Raw genomic sequence first — 25,383 nt, 5'->3', positions numbered from 1 at the left:
TTCCTACTGAAGTATGTAATAAATGATCAATACTCAAACACTCAAAGTATTTACTGTTCATATAAAAAGATTTTCTCATTGTTTGTTCTGTATTGAAAAGCTTAATCACATGATCGTTACTGATTAACATTGGTTGTCTATACGATGGACAGAAAGTTAATTGGTTATTTTGATAATTTATTAATAATTTTTCAATCATATTTTCAAACACAACAGCTAAACATTCTTCAGTTTTAGCTTTACAATTGTGGGGATTTGCTTAATTCCTCATTTTATGTCATGATAAACTTGATATCTTTGGGTTTTGGGCGGTTCAGGTGAAGACATTTATTGCCATTTTATAGACCCAAACCAATAATCATTCAATTCAAATTATCATTGGTTGCTGCCCCATTTGTCATTATTTGGTGTTTCAAGCACTAAATGATTAATCAAAACCATTATCTATAGAAAAAGGTTCACATTTGTCAGGAAACAAACAGCCTCTTTGCTCTGCTGCTGTTTGTTTTCTATGAAATGCTGTAAGAAAGAGGATGCTTGCTGTCATTTTTTAATGATCAGCTCGAAGTTCCTCCCACTATTCTCCTGTTGACGGCTGTTAATAGCTGCGCCTCTGAATAATCTAACAGCTGCTTCACATGAATAATGACTTCCTGACTGGCAACGCACAATACAGATAAAGCTATGCTTGGTGTTAGTCGAGTCTAATGCACCGGTGTGTGGGTGTGATTGTGAAAACATGCACATCGTTCGAAACAAGTGGTGGGCTGAGTGAGAGCAAGGAAAGCCGCCAAATAATGTGTGAATGTGACACTGCTGCATGCATGGTTTGACTTCTCACCGGCCTCACGTATGTGTGTCAGTTCCTGCTCTGACTCTGCGGAGACCTGCAGCAAAGAGCCGGCATCCTCGCAGCTCAGTAAAGTTGGCTTTATCCACTATGTGGCCACTGAGCAGCTCATTTTCCTTTCTGAGAGCAGGATGCTAATAGCTGGACTAATAGCAGCAATACATAATGGAGTAATCTTTGACTTGTATTGACTTTTTAGTGGCCAATAGCATTAGCAGGCAAAGATTTTTTTAATAGATCCAAGCATGCAAGCTAATGAAAGCAGATATCCGGTATAATGTGCCAGTAAAAAAGAGGTGGTGGTTTGACATTTTTTATCCCACAAACAACATATTATGCACACTTACTTGGACTCAAGCATCTTATATGTATTAAGCAGCGATTAGTTTTGTTTAATTTCACCACTAAATGAAACTCAGATGAGTCTTACATTTCTCTTGAGATCACTACATCATCACAGTAAATAAATGTTATGGGCCTCTTTATTCTTTGTCACAGTAACATTATTATCACGTGGAGATCCAGTTGAGAGCAGGGGCTGCTGAAATTTCATTGTGGTTTGGACTTCCTTGTGGGACATTCAAGTGCTAATGGGAGGCTGCCACAAATGGGAATAGAGAGTTGGCTGTAAAAAGGCTATGCATCGATGAGCTGTTCTACTGGAAAATTTCATCTGGAATGCAAACAAGGCTGAGCATTTCAGGCCAAATATGCTATCATGGTCTTTTTGTTCATTTTAAAGGTTGAATTATGGTTGGATATATTGTAAATCAGTCGAATAATTTTGCCCAGACTGAAATATCTCAACTACTATTGGATGGATAGCCATAAAATCGGTTTCAAACATGGTTCCCTCAGGATGCATTCATCACTTGATGAATGATGAATCACTAGTAATCCCCGGGCTTTTCCTGTTTTTCAACAAAATCTTTGGTTTGCGACCAAATACATCCAAATGTAATAACATTCCCATCAACCTCAGCTGTACTTTGTGTTTAGTCCTAATTAGCAAAAGTTAGCATCATGACAAACTAAACTAAGATGTCGAACATGGTGAACATCAGCAGGAGAACGTCTTTGTCATTGTGAGCATGTGAGCATCCTGAGGGTACAGCCACATAGAGATGTTAGCGTGCCTCTAGACACTTAGTCTCATTGGTTCATCGTCAGAATCCCTCATGTTATAGTATCTTGCCAAAGCCTTGAGTGGTCTGACGAAGGATATGTGGGTTTGACAGTTCCTTGTATTAAAAAGGTGCCATATGGCAGCCAAACCAAGTTTTCCCATCAGCACATAAATGTACTGGCAAGGAGAACTGTCAGCCCTTTCTGACGCTGTTGGCTTTACCATATAACAATAATTTAATGTTTGCAAAATAACAACCTCAAATTTGATTCCTTCTTCAATTTGATAGTTCATTTACAGGATGTATATCAAGCAAGTTGTAATTCTTTGTAGGTGAATTTGTATTCTAAAGGCTCCCTGAAATGCAGGAAATGTATCTGAAAACATACATTATGCTCTGGAGAATGGTGAACAGTAATGAGCACGTGTGCATGATTTGTATTTAAGGGGCTGAAATATGTAAGACCAGTGGTTTGGCTCCTTAGAACTGCTTTGTCATTTTCTTTTTTTGGCCTTTTAGCCCTCCATCGTGATCCAATAAAGAAATGTGAGGAAATGGAGAAAGGTGTTAGAGTTTTTGTTGCATGACAAAAGGTATGGGCAAAAGTGAGCCTTGAATTGCAGAAATAGCAGCATGTGGCCAAGTGATTGCTGAGTTATTGCTACTGATCGAGAAACCCCTGTAGGCATATTATGCTCTTTTTGAGTCTGAGGAGGTAAAAATCCTGGTAAGGGCTTTTAAACCTCTCCTTTCCATTCAGAAAAAGAACATTCATTTGATTGATGTCTGGGATCCTCATTAAGTTTAAAACCCTGAAAAATATGTACTTTCGCTTGTCACTTTATTTGCCATTTCAGATCACCTCATCGGTCAAGTGGTCATCCTGATACACCTCTTAACCAAAACCAAAACCACTGGCAGTCGATCACTCTCTTTCACTCTTCTGTGTGTGTGTGTATGTGTGTGAGAAATAGGCCATCTGACTTCAGCTGCTTTTGGAAATGTTACATCCTCTCATTTTTCCCATTCCACTCGGAGAGCTGAAGGCCTCTCCGGCTGCAGGCCCAGAGAAAGGGATGTGCATTTGTTTCCTGCCAATGAAAAGGGCTCCCCACCCTTCCTGCTTGAGTTATGCCACATAGACTCAACAGACAGACGAAATGACTTGACAGACAGACAAACAGACTGATGTCTTCTATGACTTATTCATTCTCACATAACTAGAAGCAAGATTAGCTTTATGGCTGTAATACATTTGAAAAATATAGGTTTGGTTTGGTTTTTTAATGCATTTTCTACAGTAGTTGTTGTGTAATTGTGAGCTACAAAGGAAATGAGAATGCAATTGTGAAAAAGGAAGCAGAAATAAGGAATAACGAAAAATGATCTGGTCAGTCACTTTCTCACTAAAAATGCCACTGCAGATTTTTTTTTAGTCCCGTGTCCTGGCTCCAGGGAAGTCCTTTGATAATTCTGCCCTTTCCTGTTTTCTTCTTCTGGGAAATAATTAGCATATTAGCAATTCTGGGAGCATGAGTGTCCCAATCTCAGCTGGATGACGAGTAAAATCTGCCACTGTGGCACAGTTGAGTCCCAGTGCACTGCTGACAAACAGAGAGCTGACCAGTTAGTCAGAGCAGCTTCCCACAATCTCCATGGTGAAGAATGTTGAGTCGGCGCGTGAGACAATCACATCTCCTCGGTAACCACACAACCATCCGCCGTTGCAATGCCAAATGCCAAGGTGGTGGGGAAGAGCGAGGTTCAAGGAGCTGTGAGGGATGAGTTCAGGGAGGAAACAAGAAAGGCGACTGCTGTGCCATAAAAGTGGCAGAGCAGGAATCTCAAGAGTGGATCAGCGAATCAGGAAAATCACCTCCCTGACAGCCAGAAAGTGTGTTTTTATTCCTCAGCTGTCAGCGGACAGCAGTTGGTGTCATTAGACGGAGTGCTGCCGACCCAGGACAGGACACTGACAAGCATGGCCGCTTCCTGCTTCCTGTCAAAGGACGGCTGCAGGGGAAGCGGCAGGGCTGCAGAGGGAGGATAAGGCCTTGGGCAGGAAGCATGAAACTGAGACAGCCTCCAGTCATGCCCAGGCAGTCACCTCAACCGCCAATTCCCCCTGAGGCTTTGACCTCCTGGGCATGACTGTGTGTTTTTGTGTGGTTGTTTGGTACCCAGGAAGTCGGCGCCATTGACATCATTGGTTGCACTTTGAGGGCTTTTCGTCTTTTTTGGAGTTATCCACAAAACAAGTAGGAAAGTAAGGAAAGGTAAAGAAAATACCTTCACAGTTTCCTAGAGTTCAAGTTGACTTCTTCAAATGTCTTTTTTTCTGGCTAAGAAATACAAAGATATTCAATTTGTAATGATACAAAACAGAGAAAATGGGAAACAATGGAGCTTTTCGCCTCCTCTCTGTATTCCCAATCAGTCCACCTTTCAGCCTTTTGAGTTTTTTTTAATGGTATTTGTTGTTGATGAAGTGGTTGCCAACTGCTCTTCAAGTTGTTAAACCGAAGTGATCAAAACCTGCTTCAGTTTCTCTCTCAGAATGCAGCAGAACGAATCCCTCGAGCATAAAGGATAGAGGCTGGCGATTCGACAAAATATGGCTTTGATATAAAGTAATAAAGGGCCAGAATCAGCAATATTACTACTAATACCTACAGTATACATTTTGTTATTAAAAGTATCTAATGGACTAGCTATTATTTAGGAAGAGAAATAATTATTAATAAACTACTTAAAAAATGTGCATTATCAACAAATGTCTCACCAGACATTAAGCATTGCTTTTTACTATTCTTTTCACTTCTATCACTTGCATGCATATTAAAAACAAATAGCAAACATTTATTGTGTGAATTAGAGCTAACATGTAACAGTTTTTATAATCAAGTGATTGCTTTAAGTCGTTTTTTTTAGAGCAAAACCTCAAAATTCACTGCTTCTCAGCCTTTTCAGTATGGTTTTATGCAAACATATTAGTCATATATAAGTCTATAAGGACAGTAAATTGAACAGCATCGGGTTGTAGACTGTTTGTTGGACAAAACAAACAGTTTGAATATGTTAAATTGGGCTTGAGGAAATTAAGGAAAATTTTTTCTTTAGGAAAATAATCCTTAAATTCACCCCAGGTTTGAGTTTGGAGAACTAACAAGGTGATGTGAGTGTTTGGTTGTGAGATGAATCAATGCTTTGGGTGTCCACCTCATTGACGCCACCATCAGTACTCCCTCAGTATTTTTGACTTTCATGAGTGAATATTTATCTAACAATTCTCTTTTTACAGGATGAAATGTCAGAAATGCTTTTTCTGCTTCCTGAACACTAGACATTTCATGAACTGAACAAGGACATTCATTTTTGACCTTGGTGTCACGCTGGTTACTAAATCTGTTCTTGCTGAGGCACCATGCGCAGCCTCCGCCCTTTACCTTCCCTAATTCGGCCCTTGACCTCTTTGGCTCAGACGCTGACAGACTCCCACTTAAAGGCATTCTGACATTGACATGATGACTTTCACAGCACAAATGGTTCTTCAAGATAGATATTTCCCACTTGAATATCACATGGCCATGAATGCACTTCTTTTTCTCCACTGCACTAAATAAATCGCCCATATACATCACTTACTGTTTGGGTGGAGAGACAAGCGAGCGCAGATGTTTTGGCATTGTCACACTTGCTAATCCCCCTGGGTTGAGTTGGAGCTTGCCATTGGTCGCTGGCAGATAAAAACAATCCTTTGACTATATTCAATAGTTGTCGGCCTTTTGGAGAGCAGAGTTTGGATGCATTCTTGCCTGTTGCCAAGGGTTTGCAAAGACTGTGTGCCAAGACAGCACTATTTCATTGATTTCTTTTCTTTCCACTGAAAAAGCTGAGAGATAACAGCTTAAACAAAGTATCTCTCCAAGTTACATTAATCCCATATACCAGTAAAATACTGCTGTCCAATATGTAGATATTTATTGTTTATCCTCTAATATGTTGTTGAATGAATGCTCTCTGCCTTGTTATCTAAAACAAACAGTATAAAGCATTTACTAAATCAGTAATGTATGCATATGTGGACGGGCTAACCAAAAGCTAAAAAAAGAGCTAAGAATGTAAATCTGTTAAAGCTTGTTCATGTTACAGCTGAATATTTAATTAAGAGCACAGACAGAGTGGATTATGGGTGACCCTTGGGTGGCGGTGCCAGCTGCTCTCAACATGAACACCAACAAAAGTCAATCTGCCTGTTCAGCCTCTGTTTCGTGCTCTCCATCCTAATCAGCACTACAACCTCTGAATAATCGTGGATTTACTTTGGAGGCATTTTAAATGCTGAGTGACGAGGGTGGGGTTTGGCGTGTTGCAAAGAGGCACTTTGAGAGGAAACACAGCTTGTTAGTAAATGTGTCCGCTGTTATGTGGATGTTATCCATGACTTCTGCGGAATAACGTAACATGTCATTTATTTAGATGGAGTCTGTGTGCTTCACTTTTGGGACTGCAGATAGGATACTAACTGATACATGTGTATAAATATGCATTATTATACTATTTTACTTTACTCTTTTACTTTTGCACTGTGGACTCCAGCATGCAGGGAAGGGGTAGACGGTATATAAGAAGTGGACATAACTTGAGATGTCGGTTTGTATTCTACCATTTGAAGCCTCAAGTTGAGCATTTTCAGAAGCACCATCTTGGTTTTGGAGCCAGAAGTGACGCATGACTTTTTTCCCTTTTTTCCCCCCCAGATTGGTTAGGTATATGAAGGCATGGATGGCCCACCTCTGATTGGTTAGTCACAAGATAGTCAAGATATCCTAAAGGATACTTTGCTTTATCATCTTATTTTTAATGGGATAATTACAAAAATCTACAAAACGATCATCATGCTGTGATGAAGAAGATGTGAAACTAATGATTGAGACCATAAACTTGTTAGAAAAGTGTGCAATAAATGAAGTGAGAGGTAGGATAATTTTCTCCTTGACATCCATACATTGTGAATCAGAAAAAATGCAGGTTTAAGGCCCAGAAGCTGCATCCTCTTTTTTACATGGGGAAATACACATTTGCTGTGGTGGAAGGTTTATACATACATAGGGCTAGTAAGCTATATTGCTCGGTAGCTGCTCGTAGTGACTGAGCTGTCTTGTTCAGCTAATTGCAGTGTTAGTTCAGTGCTCTTTCACAGCCTGGTAGGCTAAGCAGCTAACATACACAGCCCACGCTAGCTGTTTGCTGGACTTGTTGGCCTGGAAAGACATGCAGCAGTGTTGGGGAGCACCAAAGCTCCACCAGTTGAGTGGATTAGTTCATTATGTTGCTCAGCAGAGGACATTTCTGTTGAAGTGAGCTTCAGTTTCTTAAAATCATTTTTTGGTGTAGTTTGATACGTTCAACACCAGCATAATTGTAGAGTAGGTCGTGACACTGGATCAACTCCTTTCATGCGGAAAATGTGTTGACTTGAGTTTCAAGACTGCCAACCAACACTGACTGTAGTAATGATGAAATGGGCTCTGAGGACAACACTGAGCATCTAAGTAGCCTATGTTTTCATACTGTTTGAAGGTTTTCATTATAGTAATTATCAAGATAATATCATATACAGAGACAATATTGGCCAAGATAATGATACTATTAAACTTTCATATCGGCACAAGTCCGTTTGGGACACTGTTTAGGCAAACAGACCCAGGGCTAAATAATGAGGCGGCGTGGGGAGGCTCTGGGCAGCGGAGACCATGTGCAGAGGGATCAAAGGCCTCGGCCCCGGCAGAAAAGGGCCCTGCGGCAGCAAACTACTGCTGCCATAATTGGGGAAGAACCATGTAAAACTGTCCAGGGGAGGCCATGGATGGCTTAATTATGTTGTGAAATTTAATTAGCCCACTGTTGTGTGTGTGTGTGCCTTTGCTCTTATTCGGCTGACCTTGACATACACTAATGGTGTTTTTGATGGTGTTTATTATCTATTATGAGGAAACATGGCAGAGTTATGGTTCCATTCCCTCTGGTTAAAATGGGCTGGATATGAAATTATTGCACCATCAGAATAAATTATTGGGAAAACCACCACGACAGGCTCATGTTTTAAATCATTTAGCAGAGACAGGCAATTCAGGTGAAGGTTTCTGTTGATTGTGTCCATTGTGTTTTCTGAGCTTAATGAGTCTCCCAATTATCTCAGCTTTTCTGGTAATAAATGAACTTAAAGTAGATGCCACACACATAGATGGTGTTCAGTATGACAGGTGATTTTTAAATTGTTGCTCTAAAAAATAAATGCAGTCCTTTTGTATTGCTTCAATTTGATTCTTCGCGCATGAATTCCCCTATTCTGCCAACAAAGAAACATCTTCCTTTTGTTTTATCTCACTGTGATTACACATAGCAATGAGGGAGAGAACGACTGGTAAATAACTACTAGATCATCACGTGTTATGTGGTGGACAGTCAGTGATGGTGGTCAAACTGAACCAGGGTATGTACTGTTACCAACATGGTGTGTATGTATAAACCCATTGATCAGTGTTCACTGTATTAATTGGATGTGGGACAGTTGTTGTTCCTGAATACCGACCGCTCCAGGATCAGTGTGCCGGCTTTTATCTAGTTTATAGCTGAACTATTGTGGAAACTGGTTCATTCATTAAAGTCCAACTGCAGCTTTAGCATCAGAAAGTCTTTAAAATATTACAAGAAGACATCTCTTAACCAAGTGAAGATCAAACAAATTGCAGTTCACCACAATATCTGATAACAGTGAAAAATGTGGTACTTAAATCACACCCTTGGGGTTTACACTATCACCACACATGTAATCAGGTTCACAATATTCACATATAATAGTACAATCAACCCCCAAAAGGAGCATCCGGTATGGCAAATTCTCATATTGTTGTCTCCTTTTATAATCATGACATTCTTTAGGTGAGAAAATGAAAGCAGATTTTAAGAAGATGCAGTGCAGATAAGGTAATGAGAAGAAAACACTACTGGAGTCAAAATGAAAGGCAACAAGTTATGCCACCAGACAGATCAATGAAGAAATAACTATAAAATCTAAAAGGCTATAAAGATCGTCTTAAAAGATAATTAAAGATGTTCCTTGAATGAAATGTACTAGTGTTTAGTTAAAATCAGGCCACAAATCAACATCGCAGCATGGGAGATGAATGTGATGAAACGTCAGATGTTGTTGATATTTGCTCTGGCAGAGAGCGAGCTGAGCAATAAGGGCTCATGATGAGTTTCTCTTGTATGTGGATTATGTTTATGGTGATTCATTTTTCTTGTGTGAAGTTGTTTTTTTCAGAGGCGGGATGGGTAAATCAGCAAGGGTCACACTCGCTTGGCTTTGTAGGAATTTCTATAACTATAGATATGCATTATGGGTCAATGAATAACCATTAATGCCATGATTTATAGCATCTGTGAAATATTTGCCGATTTTTATTGGTCATTATTTTAACTCCTCTGCGCCTTTGATGCTGAACTCTGAACATTAATCTCTGAAAATGTAAGGAAGTGAGGCCGATAACTCACACAAACAATAGGTCAGTGGCAGTGTTTATTTTTCTAGCATTTAAATGTGAATAATTGTCGTAATAAATAGCCTAAATGTGATAAAACTGGATATACTGCCTATTTATTTCGCTTGTTATGGAACATGAAGGCTTTACTCCTGCAGCCAGCAGTGTTGAAATAATGATTTATGCCACATTCAGGTCAAGCACTGTATTGTGAGCACTCTGTCTACATTAGCTTTATGGAGTATGCATGCTTTAAACTACTGAGCAAATATTGTTGTTCTTATGCCCTAAATTCTTCGAGTCTGCTGTAGCATTAAAACAAAGGCTCTGAAGATCCAAATAATCTTTGCCGTCTTTTGATGTAAATGTTCTTAAAGGATGAAACAAATTCAAGGGTTTTAAAAGCGTCTTGTCCTCCTCTTCTCTCAGGCGTTGGACCAGGACCGAACCTCCCTGCAGAAGGTGAAGAAATCAGTGAAGGCCATCTACAATTCAGGACAAGGTGAGACCGCCTGTTTCTAAATTTATAATGCCTGGATGTGCTTTAGCTGATGGTTGGGTACGTCTTCACAATCCTTTCCAAAACAGAAATCCCCAGAGGAGCACCCAGGATTTCTTAAATATCTTTAATAAAAATGAGGATTGCTTTCTCTGTCTGGAACGTTGCCTTTTGTGGGACAGATGGTGTTTTGTGTGTGTATTCAGGCTGTCCCAGAAACCAACACCTGAGTTTGTTTTGCTCGTTGCTGTGACATGGATCCTCGGTAATTTTCCACTGAATACTTTTGAGAGCAGCCTCCTCCCTGTAAATTGACAGTTTCACATGTTTCTCCCACAAAAAAACTTTGTTTGTTCTCCACAGAAAAGACACCTCTCATTGTAACTCTGTAGATGAAAAACTCCAAAAATCTGAAAACATCTGGAACAACTCTTAAGTCGAGTGTCTAATAAGTTAAATAAGCTACTGGTTACAATAGTTAGTTACTTTGGCTAGATGTAGTGAGACCAATACTGCATGTGACCTAAAAATAGAAATAAGAATGGGATGTTTGTGCAAATGTAATGAATAGTTAGACTCATGGTCGTAGCCAGGATTTTAGAAACACAGAGGTCATGGGTCCCACCAACACACACACACAGAATCGCCCAGATCCAATTCAGTTAAAGTTTTAATCCTTGAGATTTCAGTCCTGGTTGATTTCGCATCATTTGTTATAAGCAGTACAGCAAGTAGTTCCATACTGCATCAAACACTACTTGTTGTTAGACATACAGCAGAAGAGAAGCTGGCGCATCTGTTTACAGTGCAGCCAAACAAATTCACATTGTTTTAATAAAGAAGTTAGTCAATAATTGGCCTTTTTCCATTATGCTTGAGCAATTGTGATCTGATTTCATGCAGCACTTGACACAAGTAGTTTTCCACTTGGCCGGACAAAGTTGGTTACCTTGCTGAGGAACGGGAGGTGTCTCCTGCAGCGTATCGTCTAACAGTTCTTCCATTAATCACTGCAATATTCTTAATATACTGACATTTTTTGTTTTGTAGATGCAAAAATCCCTGTTAGGGCTAACATCCTTTCAAACTACATCGCGCCTCATGGCCCAGAAAACACACACTGTGTGTAGGTTTTTGAATTGTAAAATGTGAACTCACCCCCGTTTGCTAAAAACTAAAAATTCCCCCCAAAAAATCCACGAAAAGAAAGAAAAATGGACTGTTTTTGAGTTTCCTGTATGAGAGAAGTTCAAAATGTCCACTACTGGAATAAGCTCTACAGGGTGCTCGTCTCACCTGACCTCCATTTCAGGACTTCCTCATATTTGGCAACAGTCTAAACGTCTCTCCCCGTCCAGCCCCTCTCCACCTCTCTCTTAACGACAAGGACAGATGGATGCTGCTGTTTGACTGACGGATCCTGCAGAGTTTCACAGACCTGGAGAACCACACATCTTGTCATGCTGACATTTGCTGTATATAAAGATGACTTACTACAATATTGTCCAATATATAAAACAAACAAAGTTCACGAGTTAAGGTCACATGTGTCTGTTATTTTATTGCTTGTGTTGCGGCGCAGATGAAGGAAATTTCCATTGTGACATCTGTTGGCTATTTTTGCTGTGTTATTGTGAACATCACTAGGAGATTGTAGAAGATTTACAAACCAGTTTCTCCCAGGTGTGTGCCTCTGTTAATGTTGAGGAAGAATTGTGTGTCACTGAAATATTTTCTTTATCGTCAGTCCTTTAATTATTTTTTTGGCATTTTTTTGCCTTTGGTGATGACAAGTGAGGAGGCAGACAGACTGAAACAGACAGTACCTTATCAAAGAAAAAATTAACAACATTACTAATCAGACATTTAAAGGCAACTTTTGGTACTTGATAGTTCTCAGTATTCAGGGATACAGACACATTTTGGTTAGAGCTAAATGCTACTGAGGCTCAATGTCCAGCCAACTACCAAATGTTCCTGCTGATCATTTTAACTCTCTGAATAACTACCTCTCAGATAAACTGACCAGTGGTTGGCCTTTCTTCCCTGTTTACAACACAGACCACGTCCAGAACGAAGAAAACTATGCTCAGGCTCTGGACAAATTTGGCAGCAACTTCATCAGCCGGGACAACCCCGACCTGGGAACGGCCTTCGTCAAGTTCTCGTCCCTTACCAAGGAGCTGTCTGCCCTACTGAAGAATCTGGTGAGTTCAGCATGTCAACACTCATACACTTACAGTGGCATTAAAATGAATCGCTTGTCCTACAGAGTGCCCTGCATTTGTGTGGACTCTTTTCCTGTCTTCACTTCTTTAAGTGGTTTAGGATTTAGGTTCAAGGTAGAGATTAGGATTACATCAGGGTTGACATTAGGAATGCAGGGGAGAAGTTGAAGAGGTTATTCATGAATGCAGTCAGTTTAAGTATGCGCCTGCAGGGTCCAGCTGAAGAGGACATGTTCATCAATCTCTACGTTTGTACAAAACTGTATGAAATTCGCCTACACAGTCAGAACCGTCATCACAGTCAGACAGTAAAGCTGACTGAGGCGATATTGGTTTTTTTTTTCCATCCTTATCTGCTTGCCGTGGATTTCCCCTGACGGTTCTGTTGAATAATGTGTCCTGTTTGAATCCTCTGTGAGTGATTGTTGTTGGAAGAAGAGCCAGTCCCGGCTCTCTCCCTCTCTTCCTGTGTGGCTGACAGCGAGATTAGACTCCATAAATACACTTGGCAGCACCAGGAACAACTCTGTGTGTGTGAATGTCTGTGTCTCCATTTGGAAATCGTCTTAAATCACCCACCTGTCGACGCTACCTGGATATTGCCAGAAAGTGAAATTATCTCTAGTCAATCCTCTCTTCATCTCCCCTTTTCCCTCTTCCTCAACTCTCGTCTTTTCCATTTTTAGAACTTTATTGAATGAGCTTCAATGACTGCTCCCTGAGGGCTGCTGATATGTTTGAGCACTACAAATGAGAATTGATGAATAGTGCTTGTCCTAGATGTCTGACATGTGTTATCAGCTTAAATGTAAGGATTTTATATACAAAGTTGGCCCGGTTGTTGCCAGCTTTGCTACATCGTTCTCAGCGTTTATTTCTTTTTTGAGAGTTGTGTACTTTGAAAGCAACAGAGACAGTGACCATTTCCACGATGTGCTGTTAGAGCATACCGGCAGCCGGCCAGTAGAAGATTGATTCTGACGTTGGCCATATGCAAGACAGGCACTTAAGAAGCACATTAGCACCCATTAAGCGTTGTTTACTTCCTTGAGCGCTGCTGTGTGTCTGTGTGGACTTGGCTAACAACAACAGAGATTTAGATGCTTAGGACTGTTGTAAATGACCTTGCTGATCCTTATGGTTAGAGCTGCTGAGCGTAACTGTGGCAACCAGTGCTGTTGGCAATGTCAAGCTTTTGCTAATTCTTCAATAGACTAATTTGCACTTGTGCTGTTTTTGGCAGCACTTTTGCTATTATGTTTCCGATGTCTTCAGTCAGCAGCGGCATGAATGCGTTGATGCATTGCACTGTAAGTTAAAACATAAGATCTGCATTGTTCTATATATTTTTTATTTTATATTCTAGATATTATTCATTGTTCGGTCTTTTAATAACCACTCCCTCAAGAGTTGGTAGAGACCAAAAATTGAGCTAAAAAATAGGAGTGAATACTGGACTTACTTTTGTCAGGTGGCCAGAAATAAGGCTCCAAATGAATGTTGATGTTATTCTGTAATAATAAGTTAAATAATAGTTATAAGTAATAATAAGTTAATGCTGCTTTAAAAAGTGGTTTAATTGTCTAAAAAAAAGCTGGGTACTATAACTTTCATCAAATGTCCCTCAAACAGGTGTGACTAGTGGATTTATTAGGGACTATTTCCAGCTGTGTACATATTTGATGCAGTAGTGAGCATTTACAGCCGCAGGACTGTAAATGATCAGTAAATCAATCTTTATTTATATAGTACCAAATCATAGCAGATGTTTTTAATAGTTTGGACAATAATTAAGCCTCAGTTACAGACAATACTTAATAGTATGATCTATTCTTTTCATTGAATTTGTTGAAAATGAGAAAATATGGTCAATATCATCAGCTTTCGTCCATAAAAACAAGCTGATAACTATGTTTTCTGATGACAACAGCTACAATATAACTCTGTCTTCCTCCTCCTCCTCCTCTCTGTGTCCTGTTACAGCTCCAGAGCCTCAGCCACAATGTGATCTTCACTCTGGACTCGCTGCTGAAGGGCGATTTGAAAGGCGTGAAGGGGGTAAGATTTACTGTAAAGCAGTTTCTCTTCCTGTCGTTTTTTTTTCCCCTTGCTCTCTTGACTCTTCCGGGCTCCCCGATGGCACAGCTTAGCCGTGGGACGGAGAAAATAGATGCATCGTCAGCACTTCTCCCTGTTAATCTCTCTGTTTCTGTGCATGTGCATGTTGAGTGTAAACGAGAAGAGACCAGAGAGACGGGGGGAGACCTCTCTCCGTTCAAAAGATCACACTGTAAATCTTGCAGAAGTAAACACTGCCTCTGTGCTGTGCTTGAGGCGAGTGGCGAGTAACTGGGTCATGAACCTTTAATGTTTGGGGTACGAGGAGGGGCGTGGTCGCTCGCAGGGCATAAATCGTGAGTGGAGTGAGGCATTTGCTGGAACTCTGGTAGCCATCCAACTCTGCAAATACTTGCCACGGTGACCTCTTTGTAGTTTGCTGATGGTTGTTCTCCTGTGTTTCTGCAGGACATAAAGAAGCCCTTTGACAAAGCATGGAAAGACTACGAGGCCAAGTTGTAAGTGCATAATTAAAGACTAAAGACTGTAAAGCTGTTGCAATACCCATATTTGCATCATTATCATTATTATAGAGTTCTAAGTAATGGATCAAACACTGTTTGTAATGTGCAGCAATATTGTTTGAACCCTCCAGGAATGTTGTACAAGATATTTCTCATACTGTAAAACTTAGACAGACATGGTCCCGAAGAGAAGTGCATAATTCAGTAAGCGTCCTCTCCTTTGTGTCAGTACAAAGATCGAGAAGGAGAAGCGGGAGCACGCCAAGCAACATGGGATGATCCGCACGGAGATCACTGGGGCTGAAATCGCGGAGGAGATGGAGAAGGAACGGCGTCTCTTCCAGCTCCAGATGTGTGAGGTAGGTTGTAACATTAAGCTACAGGACATGCTTTTGGTTGGCTGTAGTGAAACATCAGAGAAGCCTAGCAGTTAACCAGGTCTAGTAACAGACATGCAACAGGTTGAATCCCCACAATACCGCACTGTGTGCTGTCCTTGTCCTCGTATGAAACATGTATGCTGCTGTCTCATTGGAAAAATTGCCTTCACATTTATGTTGTTTTATGTTTTTTTATGTTGCCTTCTCATTCATTTCAATGAGACTAAAAACAGACAACAACACACCAAAACCATACACACAAGTACACATTTCTTATAGATTTCTTTGCTGTAATTATTGTAGCACTTTTGGTGTTATCAGATAGTGATATTAGCCAGTGATTACCAACTCATTTTCATCACCATAACTTTCCAGGTTTGTGTCTGATAAGCCTGGGTTGTATTTCATGTTCTTATTTGCACCTGTAGCAACACGCCCCCGCCGACGCAGTGCTATTTTTGGTCTGAACACCCACTTATTAACATCTTTCAGTATGCAAAGTCCTCAGCTGCATTTAAACCAGATTTTAAGCTGGAGTTGACTTTTTCTCTCTGATGATGTGAATAATTTATAGAATAGCTTGAACACTCTTGCAGCTCCACATGTACGGATTACAGCCACCCCAAAAGACACAGTTATAACTAGATTAATTCATGAACAAGGTATATCTGTATGGCTGTCTGCCTCAGCTTTAGACTGAAACTGGTTGTTGCAATGATTGTACATCATTGGATAAGATAAAGTGTTTGCCTTTCATTTAAGTGTTTTCAGATGCTTCTCTGTACACTTCTGTGGACTTGTTTGCCTGTAAGCATGTTGTGACACTCATTTTGCCAATTTTATTTTGGCATTAATGCTCAAAGGCTGCACGTAAAGAAATCTGACAGCTAGAATGAAGTGTAAAACAAATGTGAGCTCTTTATGTGCCCAGGAGAATCAGAACAAACTGTTAGAGCTCACTCTGCTTTGGCAAAAACCTCTCTAGTGGTGGGTGGTGACGCCTACGCCGTGTTCACTGTTTTATCCTGTTAGGATTTTTTACTCAAATTACATAATGGACCAATGGCTGCTGTAGCGCTCTTGGTTGTGTGAATTATTCACTACTAAACTCACTGCAGTCCTGTTTTTGCCCTCCACGCCGATCTGCCCTCTTCTCAGAGGGCTCTGAGGTGATTCCTTGCTCACATTTTCCGCCTGTGTTCAGACTTAATTCAGTAGATTTATTCACATATAAATACACATATAAAACGTGAACAAATCAATTTCCTTTTTTTAGCAATAAAATGGAAACATTAAAGTTTGAACGTGAACTTGTGACCGTTTTATGTGACCATTATTTCAGCAAAACTTCAGTCACTTGGTCAATTTTTTGTAGCCCGCCTCCAGTGAATGTATGATGCCAGAAAAACAAGCCGCAGCTCCAACATTGCATTAGTCCAGACGTCCTCTTTCATTGGCTGCCTCAAGTCCTGATTGGATTTTAAATTTCTAATCATCTGCAGAGCTTTGCATGTGCGTGCTCTGACTGACAGTATAAGGCTGATTTGTTGTGCCCCTATAGGACTACACAAGCCCTCTGTTGGCCGCTCCAGGGTAAAAACTTCAAACAAAAGGCCTTTGTGGTTTTGGCCACTTATTACTGAACCAGCCTCTCTGTAAATGATAGTTAGATGACTCTGTGGTTTGACTAAAAAAGCAGAAGGGCTCTATTATGAGAACATAATTGACATGTTTCTGTACATACATGATGCGATACTTTCAGGCCAAGTGAAGTTCACTGTACAGGACAAAAATAATGAGTTTTGAAAGCCAGATATCTCTCCAGCGGCTCATATATTTATATATGGTCGCCGCCATTGATCCTCTGAGCTGTGAAATCACTCCAGACGAGGGTTTGTTAGGTCACTAGAGTTTAAATCTTAATCATTTTTACATTAGTATCGTGACATATGATGATGCACTGAGATAGGATAAATAACCATCAGAGGTTTTCTCATGCTGTGACCCATTCTAGCTATCCCTTTGACATCTTTGGTTGAACTGGTCACTGTAGCCATTGATAACCAGTACTGCTTTATGGCAACTTATTATAAGAGTTCTGCATCTATGTGACAAAGTATTTTGGTTTGTTGGGTATTTTAGAAGCTGGGTTAGCCAAAAACAAATATTCCTGTCTGGTTATTTTATCCATAATCAGCTACTCAATTGATTTTCCAAACAAAATACTAAACTTTACTAAGCTGTAAGAGCTGCTGCAATTACTTAAGTCAATTAATTGATAAGTCAGAAAAGTTATTTGCAACTATTTTAATCAACCGAGTTTTTCATATGCTTGTCATATATTTGCTGCTTTTTTATGACACTTAAATGCTTTTCTCTTGGGTTCTGGACCTTTGGGCATACAAAAAGCTCTTAAGAAATTAATCAAGGCAACAATTGGCAGACAAATTGTTAACTGAAAGAATAGTCAATTGCTGCCTTACTAGATAAACAGCATTGGTACTTTAACTATTTCACATTTGATATCATTTTATCCTTTTAATATATTTTTTATGTCAAACATTTGTTCAATCTGAGGTAGTTTATTGTTATGTAATTGATAGATTTATGTAAATCATCTATATTTTTATGATGCTAGTCTCTAAGGTGCTCTACCAATAAAAAGAGGAGACAGAATAATGACAAACATCAAAGTAAGTCCTAAGTCAACAGTCATCATGGCTGGAAATACCAGCTTTGCTGCTGGTGCTGTTGTTTGTGGGGCAGTTGCTGCAGTCAGTGGTACAATCTGTTCGTCCCACTTAACCTCATTTCTGTGTGTGTGCGCGCTCTCACACTCTCACGCTCCCTCGCTCTCTCTCTCCATGTTACTCAATCACCAGATTACAGGATGCTCTCACTCTCTCACCCTTTTCATCCTACGCTGTCATTGAAGGAGTGTAGAAAGGCAGGGCTCAGCAGGCTGCATTATGTTCTGCTCAGACACGGCAGCAATGCAGGCGATGCTGCTCATTCACACAAAAGAGCCCAAGCACGCACATGCGGCGGCGCTCTCCTAAACACTGAACCCACACAGGGCTCAGACAAAATGTGGATAATCTCCCATCCAACCGGCACTGTCAGGCAGACAAAGGGAGAGGACATGCATGCATACACACATACTGTATATGCACATACATGTGCACTCATGCGTACACTAGCATACATGCATCCACACACGTGATGTGAGGAGCAAATTGAAACTGTATGTTGGTGTCAGAAGCCCAGAAAGCTTTTGTGTAATAGATTAAATTTTACTGTGGAGCTGAAAGTGGTCTTTAGCTGTGACTCTTTTTAAATCTCTGTGGATTGGCATGCTGTGGGATTAGCTCAGATTATCTTTTATTCGTTTGTTTGGTGAGAGAGCTGTCTGAAGATTTCTCGTTTGTTTTGATTCCTCAGACACCCAGACTGAGCATACAGTCCACAAAGCACTTCCTCTGAAGGCTATTCTCTCTTTTTTTGCATGTAAATGCAAAATATTTCTCATCATCCTTTTGAAACAGAATTTAGATCAAGGCAGAGGGATGGTATACTTTTTGTGCTAGAAGTGTGTTTACCAGTCTGCTCTCCACTCCCACAGTGTCGAGGCAGTCTTGGCTCGTACATCAAAGCCCTCATAAAGCGTATGCACACTCAGATGCGATTATCATAATGCAAAGTGTTCATACTCCCAGTGTCTATGGCAAAGCAGAAGTCTTTATTCTCTGTGTAACGGCTCTGCCACATTATACCTTATTAAACCGAAAAATCCTTTAAATGCACCCTGAATTTCAACTCCTGGCTGAACTTTGCACCTCTCTTTGCTTTGCAGTACCTGATCAAAGTAAATGAGATCAAGACCAAGAAAGGGGTGGACCTCCTCCAGAACCTGATTAAGTATTACCACGCACAGTGCAAGTAAGTACCACCTTAATCCCCATGAACCCGAATGTGTGAAGCTCTACCTGTTGTGTGCATCACACCCACTGAGAAATGTATTTCAAAACATACCAAAGAACAAGGTTATGTCTATTGCCCTCTTTTCAACTCATGATGTCAATTTTCTATCTCCCGTATGATTCACAGATCTTGAGGGTGCACAGCTGTGTATATATAGCTCTCATAAATATGCACAGGTCATCATACAGATATGTTCTGACAGCTGTGGGGTTTGGTGGGTAAATAAGTGGGCGCTCTCCGTGCCAGAACCGCAGCTCACAACGGCCTGTGACAGAATGACAAATTTTCTCTCAGCGTTGCTAGGTCCTGTCATAACACTGGGACAAAACAATATACTTCCCCCGTTAATCTGTTCAACCTGGGCTGTGATGGATTGAGAAGCTGCAGTGGTGATGCACTAGAAGCATGAAAGCAATCAATGGAGAGAAGGAGGGAAGCGTGTGACTGCATTCAGCCAGAGAGAAAACGTTTTTACCATCTGAACCACTTCATTCAACATATTAAGGACAGTAATTAAAGGGAACTTTCTCCTGTTTTTGCATTTGTCATGACAGCATTTCACTCACCCAGAGTCACTTGGACATTGATCAGGGCAAGATGTCTACAGTTTCCCCAAAAAATCTTCAATCTGTCAGAAATCATCTCAAAATTTCACGCTGAGTCCAACTGTAACCACTGAATGTTGTCGCTTAGAAATTCCTGTGGCTGTTTTAGCAAACTCCATCGCAATTGTAGAGCGATTAAGGCACTGATATGCTCCAGCTGAAGTTTGATCATTTAAAAGCATCTGAAACCTCCTCCCCCCACAAATCTTCTAACATTTTCTCCCATCCATTTTTTGTATGTACAAATAAGTGTAACAGCATGAATGCCTTAAAGGAGAGACTGTGAAGAAGTGTGCACCGTTATCCCGATATTTAAATGATTATCATATCATAGTAGGCCTCAGTTTGCTTCAAACAGAGTGTTTGTCGGATTGCCTAACAGCATCTAATACCCACTCCGCCCACACATTTTTGATGCTTGCATTCGTTGCTGCTGCATCTGACAATTTTTGCGACTGTAACACATAATCCAAAAGTGTGCACCTTTATCCTTACTTGTGTTATTCATTGTATGGAGACTACAAAGCAGACATCGTACAGTGGCGGTCAATAAACTCAGCACAACGTGTTGTTCATTTTATCCTCACGATTGAGAAACTTAGAGATTCACTACTTCAGCGAGTCACAGCTTCCTCACTGGCACAATCAAATTGATATATATGCATCAATATGGATGCGTGCTGGCAGGTGTTGACCAGGATGTTGCTTTGCTACAACAGCTGCAGGGCTTTTCAGTTCACTCTCTGGGCTTATTCAAGGAGATTTCTGTTAAGTTGACATTTTTTGCAAAGCTGTCAGAGTCTCCCACTCCTTTCCCCAATGAACATCATTCTTGCTGGAGTCCACATTTCCTACATCTACAACAAAACAATATCGTGACCATTAGAAATAATGGTTGTCAAATAATGGGAATTTCCCATTAAATAATAATGGTTGTAAATACATTTATAACTATACAGTAACTATACAGTACAACAAAACGTGCAAAACACCTAAACTATACACTCTGCAAGGCTGTCAGTCCTTGACATGTAGAGCTGGAAGGAGTGGGAGGAGAGATGTGGGATCCTCGATGCAGAGATTGAAGGAAAACAAGTGGAGAAGGGATGTGACAGAGAAAGTAACGAGCAGAGGAATGCAGAGACATGTTCCAAGGAGAAGAGAGTGGTGTGCAAGGGGTAGAGAGAGAGAGAGACGGAGGGGGGGGGTCATCAGTGGTGATTTGCAGCTGCATCGAGGTGTGTAGTGCAGACAGATCTGTAATAGATTTCAGGATGTGCCAGGCAGCTCTGCAGATCTGCTGTGGACACGGCCAGCTGTGGTTTCTGTGCCAAAGGCGCCAGAACGAGCTGAGATATACATTAAACATAAACTGCACCAATCTCCTCTCTCTCTGACCTTCATAGTGGCCAAGAGCAGCACAGTGTAGCACCTGACATTTGCAAAGCAGTAATTCCCATAAATGACATGCTTCTCTCTCATATTTATTCCAGTGCCTGCTAATGTCAGTCAGACTCACATGTCCATTTCCTCCTCAGTTTCTTCCAAGATGGCTTGAAGACAGCGGATAAGCTGAAGCAGTACATCGAGAAGCTGGCAGCTGATCTCTACAATGTAAATACCCACATCTCTACCTTCTCATCACCTCTTGGGCTTTTGTTTTGGCTTCAATTTTTCAGAGAAAGTCAAAGTTGATCTTTTGTACTTCTGAGATTGTGTTTTTTCTTTCTGAATTGAATTAATAATAATAAAATCTTACCTCAAGGTCCACTCACTAACTTTTCCCCAAATCTCATGCACCTCTTATTCAGCAGAGAAAGTTTGGAAAAAAGCTCTGGAAAAAGCTAGGTAGTGGACCTTGAGTTGATTTTTATTTTGGTCAAAATAACATTTTCAAGGTCAAGTATGAAGTTGCATGAGCCAGAAAAGAAAAGTGCCACAATGAGATTTCTGTTGTGCTCCATACAGCAAAGCTAGCGGTCCATCACAGGCACACTTTTTAAAAGATGAGCCTACGCTGATTGCTCCCCACCATTTGTTGTTTACAGCACTGCTGTGCTTTCTCCTGAAGCAGCAGTTTTATCAGAATATAATGCTGCTGCAGCTTTTATATGAGAGAGGGTTGCACATCTGCAGCAACTGTCATGATTCAGAATCTCCTGGAAACTAATAAACCTCAGAAATCCAAAGATGGCAACGTCTGCAAGTGTAGAAGTAAGGCAAAAGACCAAAAGACCTTCAGATTGTACGGATTGCTCCCCATTTTGTTTAACCGGGCGTTTTTTGATCCAACAGATCTTTGTCAGGCGTTGACATGACAAAACCTGACACTTGGGAGCTATCAGTACAGTGTGGATCTTTTGTCTGACTTCTGCACTTTGCTTTTCTGATTTGGCACCTTTAAAGATTTTTTTGGATATCTATTCTCACTGTTTGTTAAAGCCTGGGAAGGTCACACAACTCTGTTTGGACACAAGCCTGAGAAATGACTACATTTAACATTTAAATTGCAAAGTAAATATCCCAGAGGAACAATAAGCATTGAAAAAGTGTAGTTTCTATTTCATTGGAAATTAAAGGGAATTTTGCCAATTTATTTTGGAAGAGAGCGGCTGTTTTTGGTCAGTCATTAGTGCAATAATAAAAACGTGGATGCTTCTTTTCCTCAACCATGTATTTCTTCTCCCCAGATCAAACAAACTCAGGATGAGGAGAAGAAGCAGCTGACTGCCCTGCGGGATCTGATCAAGTCCTCCCTCCAGCTGGACCAGAAGGAGGTAGGCAGGTCACACCCGGACACAGCAGGCCAAATTTAAACTTGTAGCAGGTGAAATTCTTACAAGGCTCAAACTCAGCCATACGGGGCTAAACATAGCAGTCGCAGACCTGATTCACGTACACTGGCCACGTTTCCAGGTGCCACACAGATTTGTTGTTAGAAAGTGATGACTTGACACTCCGCACACCTCCTCTCACTCTGGCCACTACCAAGTTTGGAGTTTGTCTCCTGCAGCACAGAGCGAGTGCCCAGTGCTGTACCATGCTGGTAGCCAGTGTGTGGTAGGCTTTGCTGGTGACCAGTGTTGTGCCTCACTGGCTGCTCAGTGGAGAGCCACTCACTGCCTGACTTAACACCACATCACACACACAGACACACACTCTTAAAACACTACCAACCGTGGCTTTACCTATAAAGATAGCTGTAGCCGTAGTGCGGTTCTACCATCTACTCGTTTCACACATTCACACTCACAGTCTACTGATCTGCATGATCTATATGGTCTTTCACATTTAATTTACACTTTCTGTAGCTTCTCTTGATAATAGCACCCTTTGTAAGCACTACGTTTAGAAAGTAAACACATGAGATTGTGGTTTTTGAGCAGCACACAGGCAGGCGTCGCACTCTTTCACACCCAGCGCCTGCACCTGAGCTGGATCTTTCACACCTCTCCCCTCTATCTCCCCCCTGTGCCTTCTGCTTGTCTGGAATCAAGTCTAGAAGAGTAAGTGCTGGTGCATGTTGAGCATGCTGGCATCTGTCTGTTCTGCTTGACAGTAAGGTGGTTTGGCCCTTTGAAGGTGTTGCAGAGCATGTCTTGTAGATTTAAATTTTCAGTTCGCACTCTCACTTTGGTTTTGAGAAGAGACCCTGTACTTCGATGTTGGGGGATCTGTTTTTAGTGTGTTCGTGTCTGTGTTGCATGTCTTTCAGCACCTTTTCCGTGTACCTTGTGAGCTAAACGTTGGTATTTTGTGTTTGTGTGTGTGTGCATGTATTGTGTGGGATGGCACAGGACTCACAGAGTAAGCAGGGCGGCTACAGCATGCACCAGCTCCAGGGAAACAAGGAGTTTGGCAGTGAGAAGAAAGGCTACCTGCTGAAGAAGAGTGATGGGTAAGCCGCTAACACAGTCATTATTTAAAAATGCTGCAGAGCACCGTTCATGTTGCATTAAAATTTAAAGTGCACACAGAGAAGAAAGACATGACAACTCCTTCCCTAATGTGCCCCCCCCCATTTCACAGGCTGAGGAAGGTGTGGCAGAGGAGGCAGTGCTCGGTGAAGGGGGGCATGCTCACCATCTCTCATGCCACGGTCAGTACAGGACAAATGTGTACACACACACACACACACACACACACACACACACTCCCTGACCCCTGTGACTGACTGTGCGGATCAAAGGGAGAACATCATGCGGGGAGGTTGTGGTTGGGTTTTCTCAATCTGGAGGCTGGCAGAGTGGAATTGACATAGATGGGTTGTCATGGCAACCTGGTCCCCTCCTCCCCCCTCTCCCCCCTCTCGCCCCTCCCCCCTCTGCCTGCTGCGCCTCGGTGACTCATCTCAGAGCGAGTGTGAGCGGCGTACTGTATATGCTGGCACGTCTGTAGCGCTGACTCTTGTGTGCAGCTGCAGTAGTCGCCGAGCAGTGTGATGCTTTCTTTCCTGTGTGGACTGGAGGTGTCCAAGGACTGAATTCAAAAATCTAAAATTGATTCTGTAACACTTATTGTGCTATGACATCCGGCTGAGCCTCAAACAACGACAGCTGCTTGACAGTTGTCATCAGACACAAACAACCAGTAAATCAAAATGGAAAAACAGGAAACATTTAGTTTGGTTTTCGGAATGAATAAATCAAATCCTGTGCGTTTTGGCTGCATTAACCTGACTGTCACTGTACTTTCAAATGATCAAATTATCTTAAATATGTGAATATAAATAATGATCTTAAATACTGTGAAGTTAAGCTCCTGAAAAATGTCAGAGCATTACGTTTTTTGACCTGAAAAGGATGTACCTCATGTCTGCAAAACAGCATGTTAAACTCTTAAACTTGTATAGTTGTATAGTTTATCATTTTAATGATATGATAAAAATGTAGAGAAGTGTAGCCTGTTTATTTTCAGTAAATAAGACAATAAGACAGTTTTATCTTTTCTTTTCACCATATCCCTCAGCAGTAGTGACCGGTCTTTGCTCACATGATCCTTCCAGATATGACATGTTTACGATGGGGTTGTAGACACAAGGGAGATCCTTGCCAGAACAAACTGTTGCCAATTCGATAAATAAATTGTTCTGGTTGCTCACCTCATTCAGCGCAGAGTCTTTTCTTCATTATTTGTCCTATAAATCAATCTCTAAATGTATTTTTTAATTATAATCTACAGTAAATTTAAAGACTACGTTTGTTTTTCTAACCTCTTAGATTAGAAGGTACTTGCACACACAATTGAGGGATTCTGCGTTTTCCGTGTTTCTCAAATGATCACAAATCAAAATATAGACCTTTTTTTACATCTTTTAGTACATACAATTCTAAAACAGCCTTGTATTGAGTTCATAGCCTCACTAGCAACGTGGCTCTCGTTCTCTAGTAATAGTCTGTGTATTAAATCATTTGAGTGTTACCCATTTGATCACAGATTGTGACTGAAAGCCAACGGTCTCTCATATATTCATGTAAATGTTAAGTAACTTTCACAGTTGAGGAAGCCCGGTGAAGTTGGCACTCGGGAGGCTTTTTTTTTTTACTGAAAGACACATTTGTTCCAGCTGGATGTACCATGGCAG

The 25,383-nt window shown here is 40.9% G+C and overlaps 2 protein-coding genes across 2 annotated transcripts in view; one reads left to right on the top strand and one right to left on the bottom strand.

Annotated features, from left to right (window-relative positions):
- The window catches only part of LOC139220726 (uncharacterized), a 275,609-nt gene that overhangs the window by 53,972 nt on the left and 196,254 nt on the right, over positions 1-25,383 (bottom strand). The gene's annotated exons all lie outside the window — the stretch shown is intronic.
- asap1b (ArfGAP with SH3 domain, ankyrin repeat and PH domain 1b) overlaps positions 1-25,383 on the top strand; it is a 54,322-nt gene that overhangs the window by 10,593 nt on the left and 18,346 nt on the right. The window contains exons 2-11 of the mRNA XM_070852540.1: positions 9,954-10,026; positions 12,085-12,230; positions 14,235-14,309; positions 14,778-14,827; positions 15,063-15,192; positions 19,067-19,152; positions 21,338-21,413; positions 22,490-22,576; positions 23,597-23,697; positions 23,829-23,898. Coding sequence (XP_070708641.1) covers positions 9,954-10,026; positions 12,085-12,230; positions 14,235-14,309; positions 14,778-14,827; positions 15,063-15,192; positions 19,067-19,152; positions 21,338-21,413; positions 22,490-22,576; positions 23,597-23,697; positions 23,829-23,898 — 894 coding nt within the window. The remainder of the gene's footprint in view (positions 1-9,953; positions 10,027-12,084; positions 12,231-14,234; positions 14,310-14,777; positions 14,828-15,062; positions 15,193-19,066; positions 19,153-21,337; positions 21,414-22,489; positions 22,577-23,596; positions 23,698-23,828; positions 23,899-25,383) is intronic.

This window comes from Pempheris klunzingeri, chromosome 21, assembly GCF_042242105.1.
Source record: "Pempheris klunzingeri isolate RE-2024b chromosome 21, fPemKlu1.hap1, whole genome shotgun sequence".
Taxonomy (NCBI): Eukaryota; Metazoa; Chordata; class Actinopteri; order Acropomatiformes; family Pempheridae; genus Pempheris; species Pempheris klunzingeri.
This window is presented reverse-complemented; position numbering and strand designations above follow the sequence as displayed.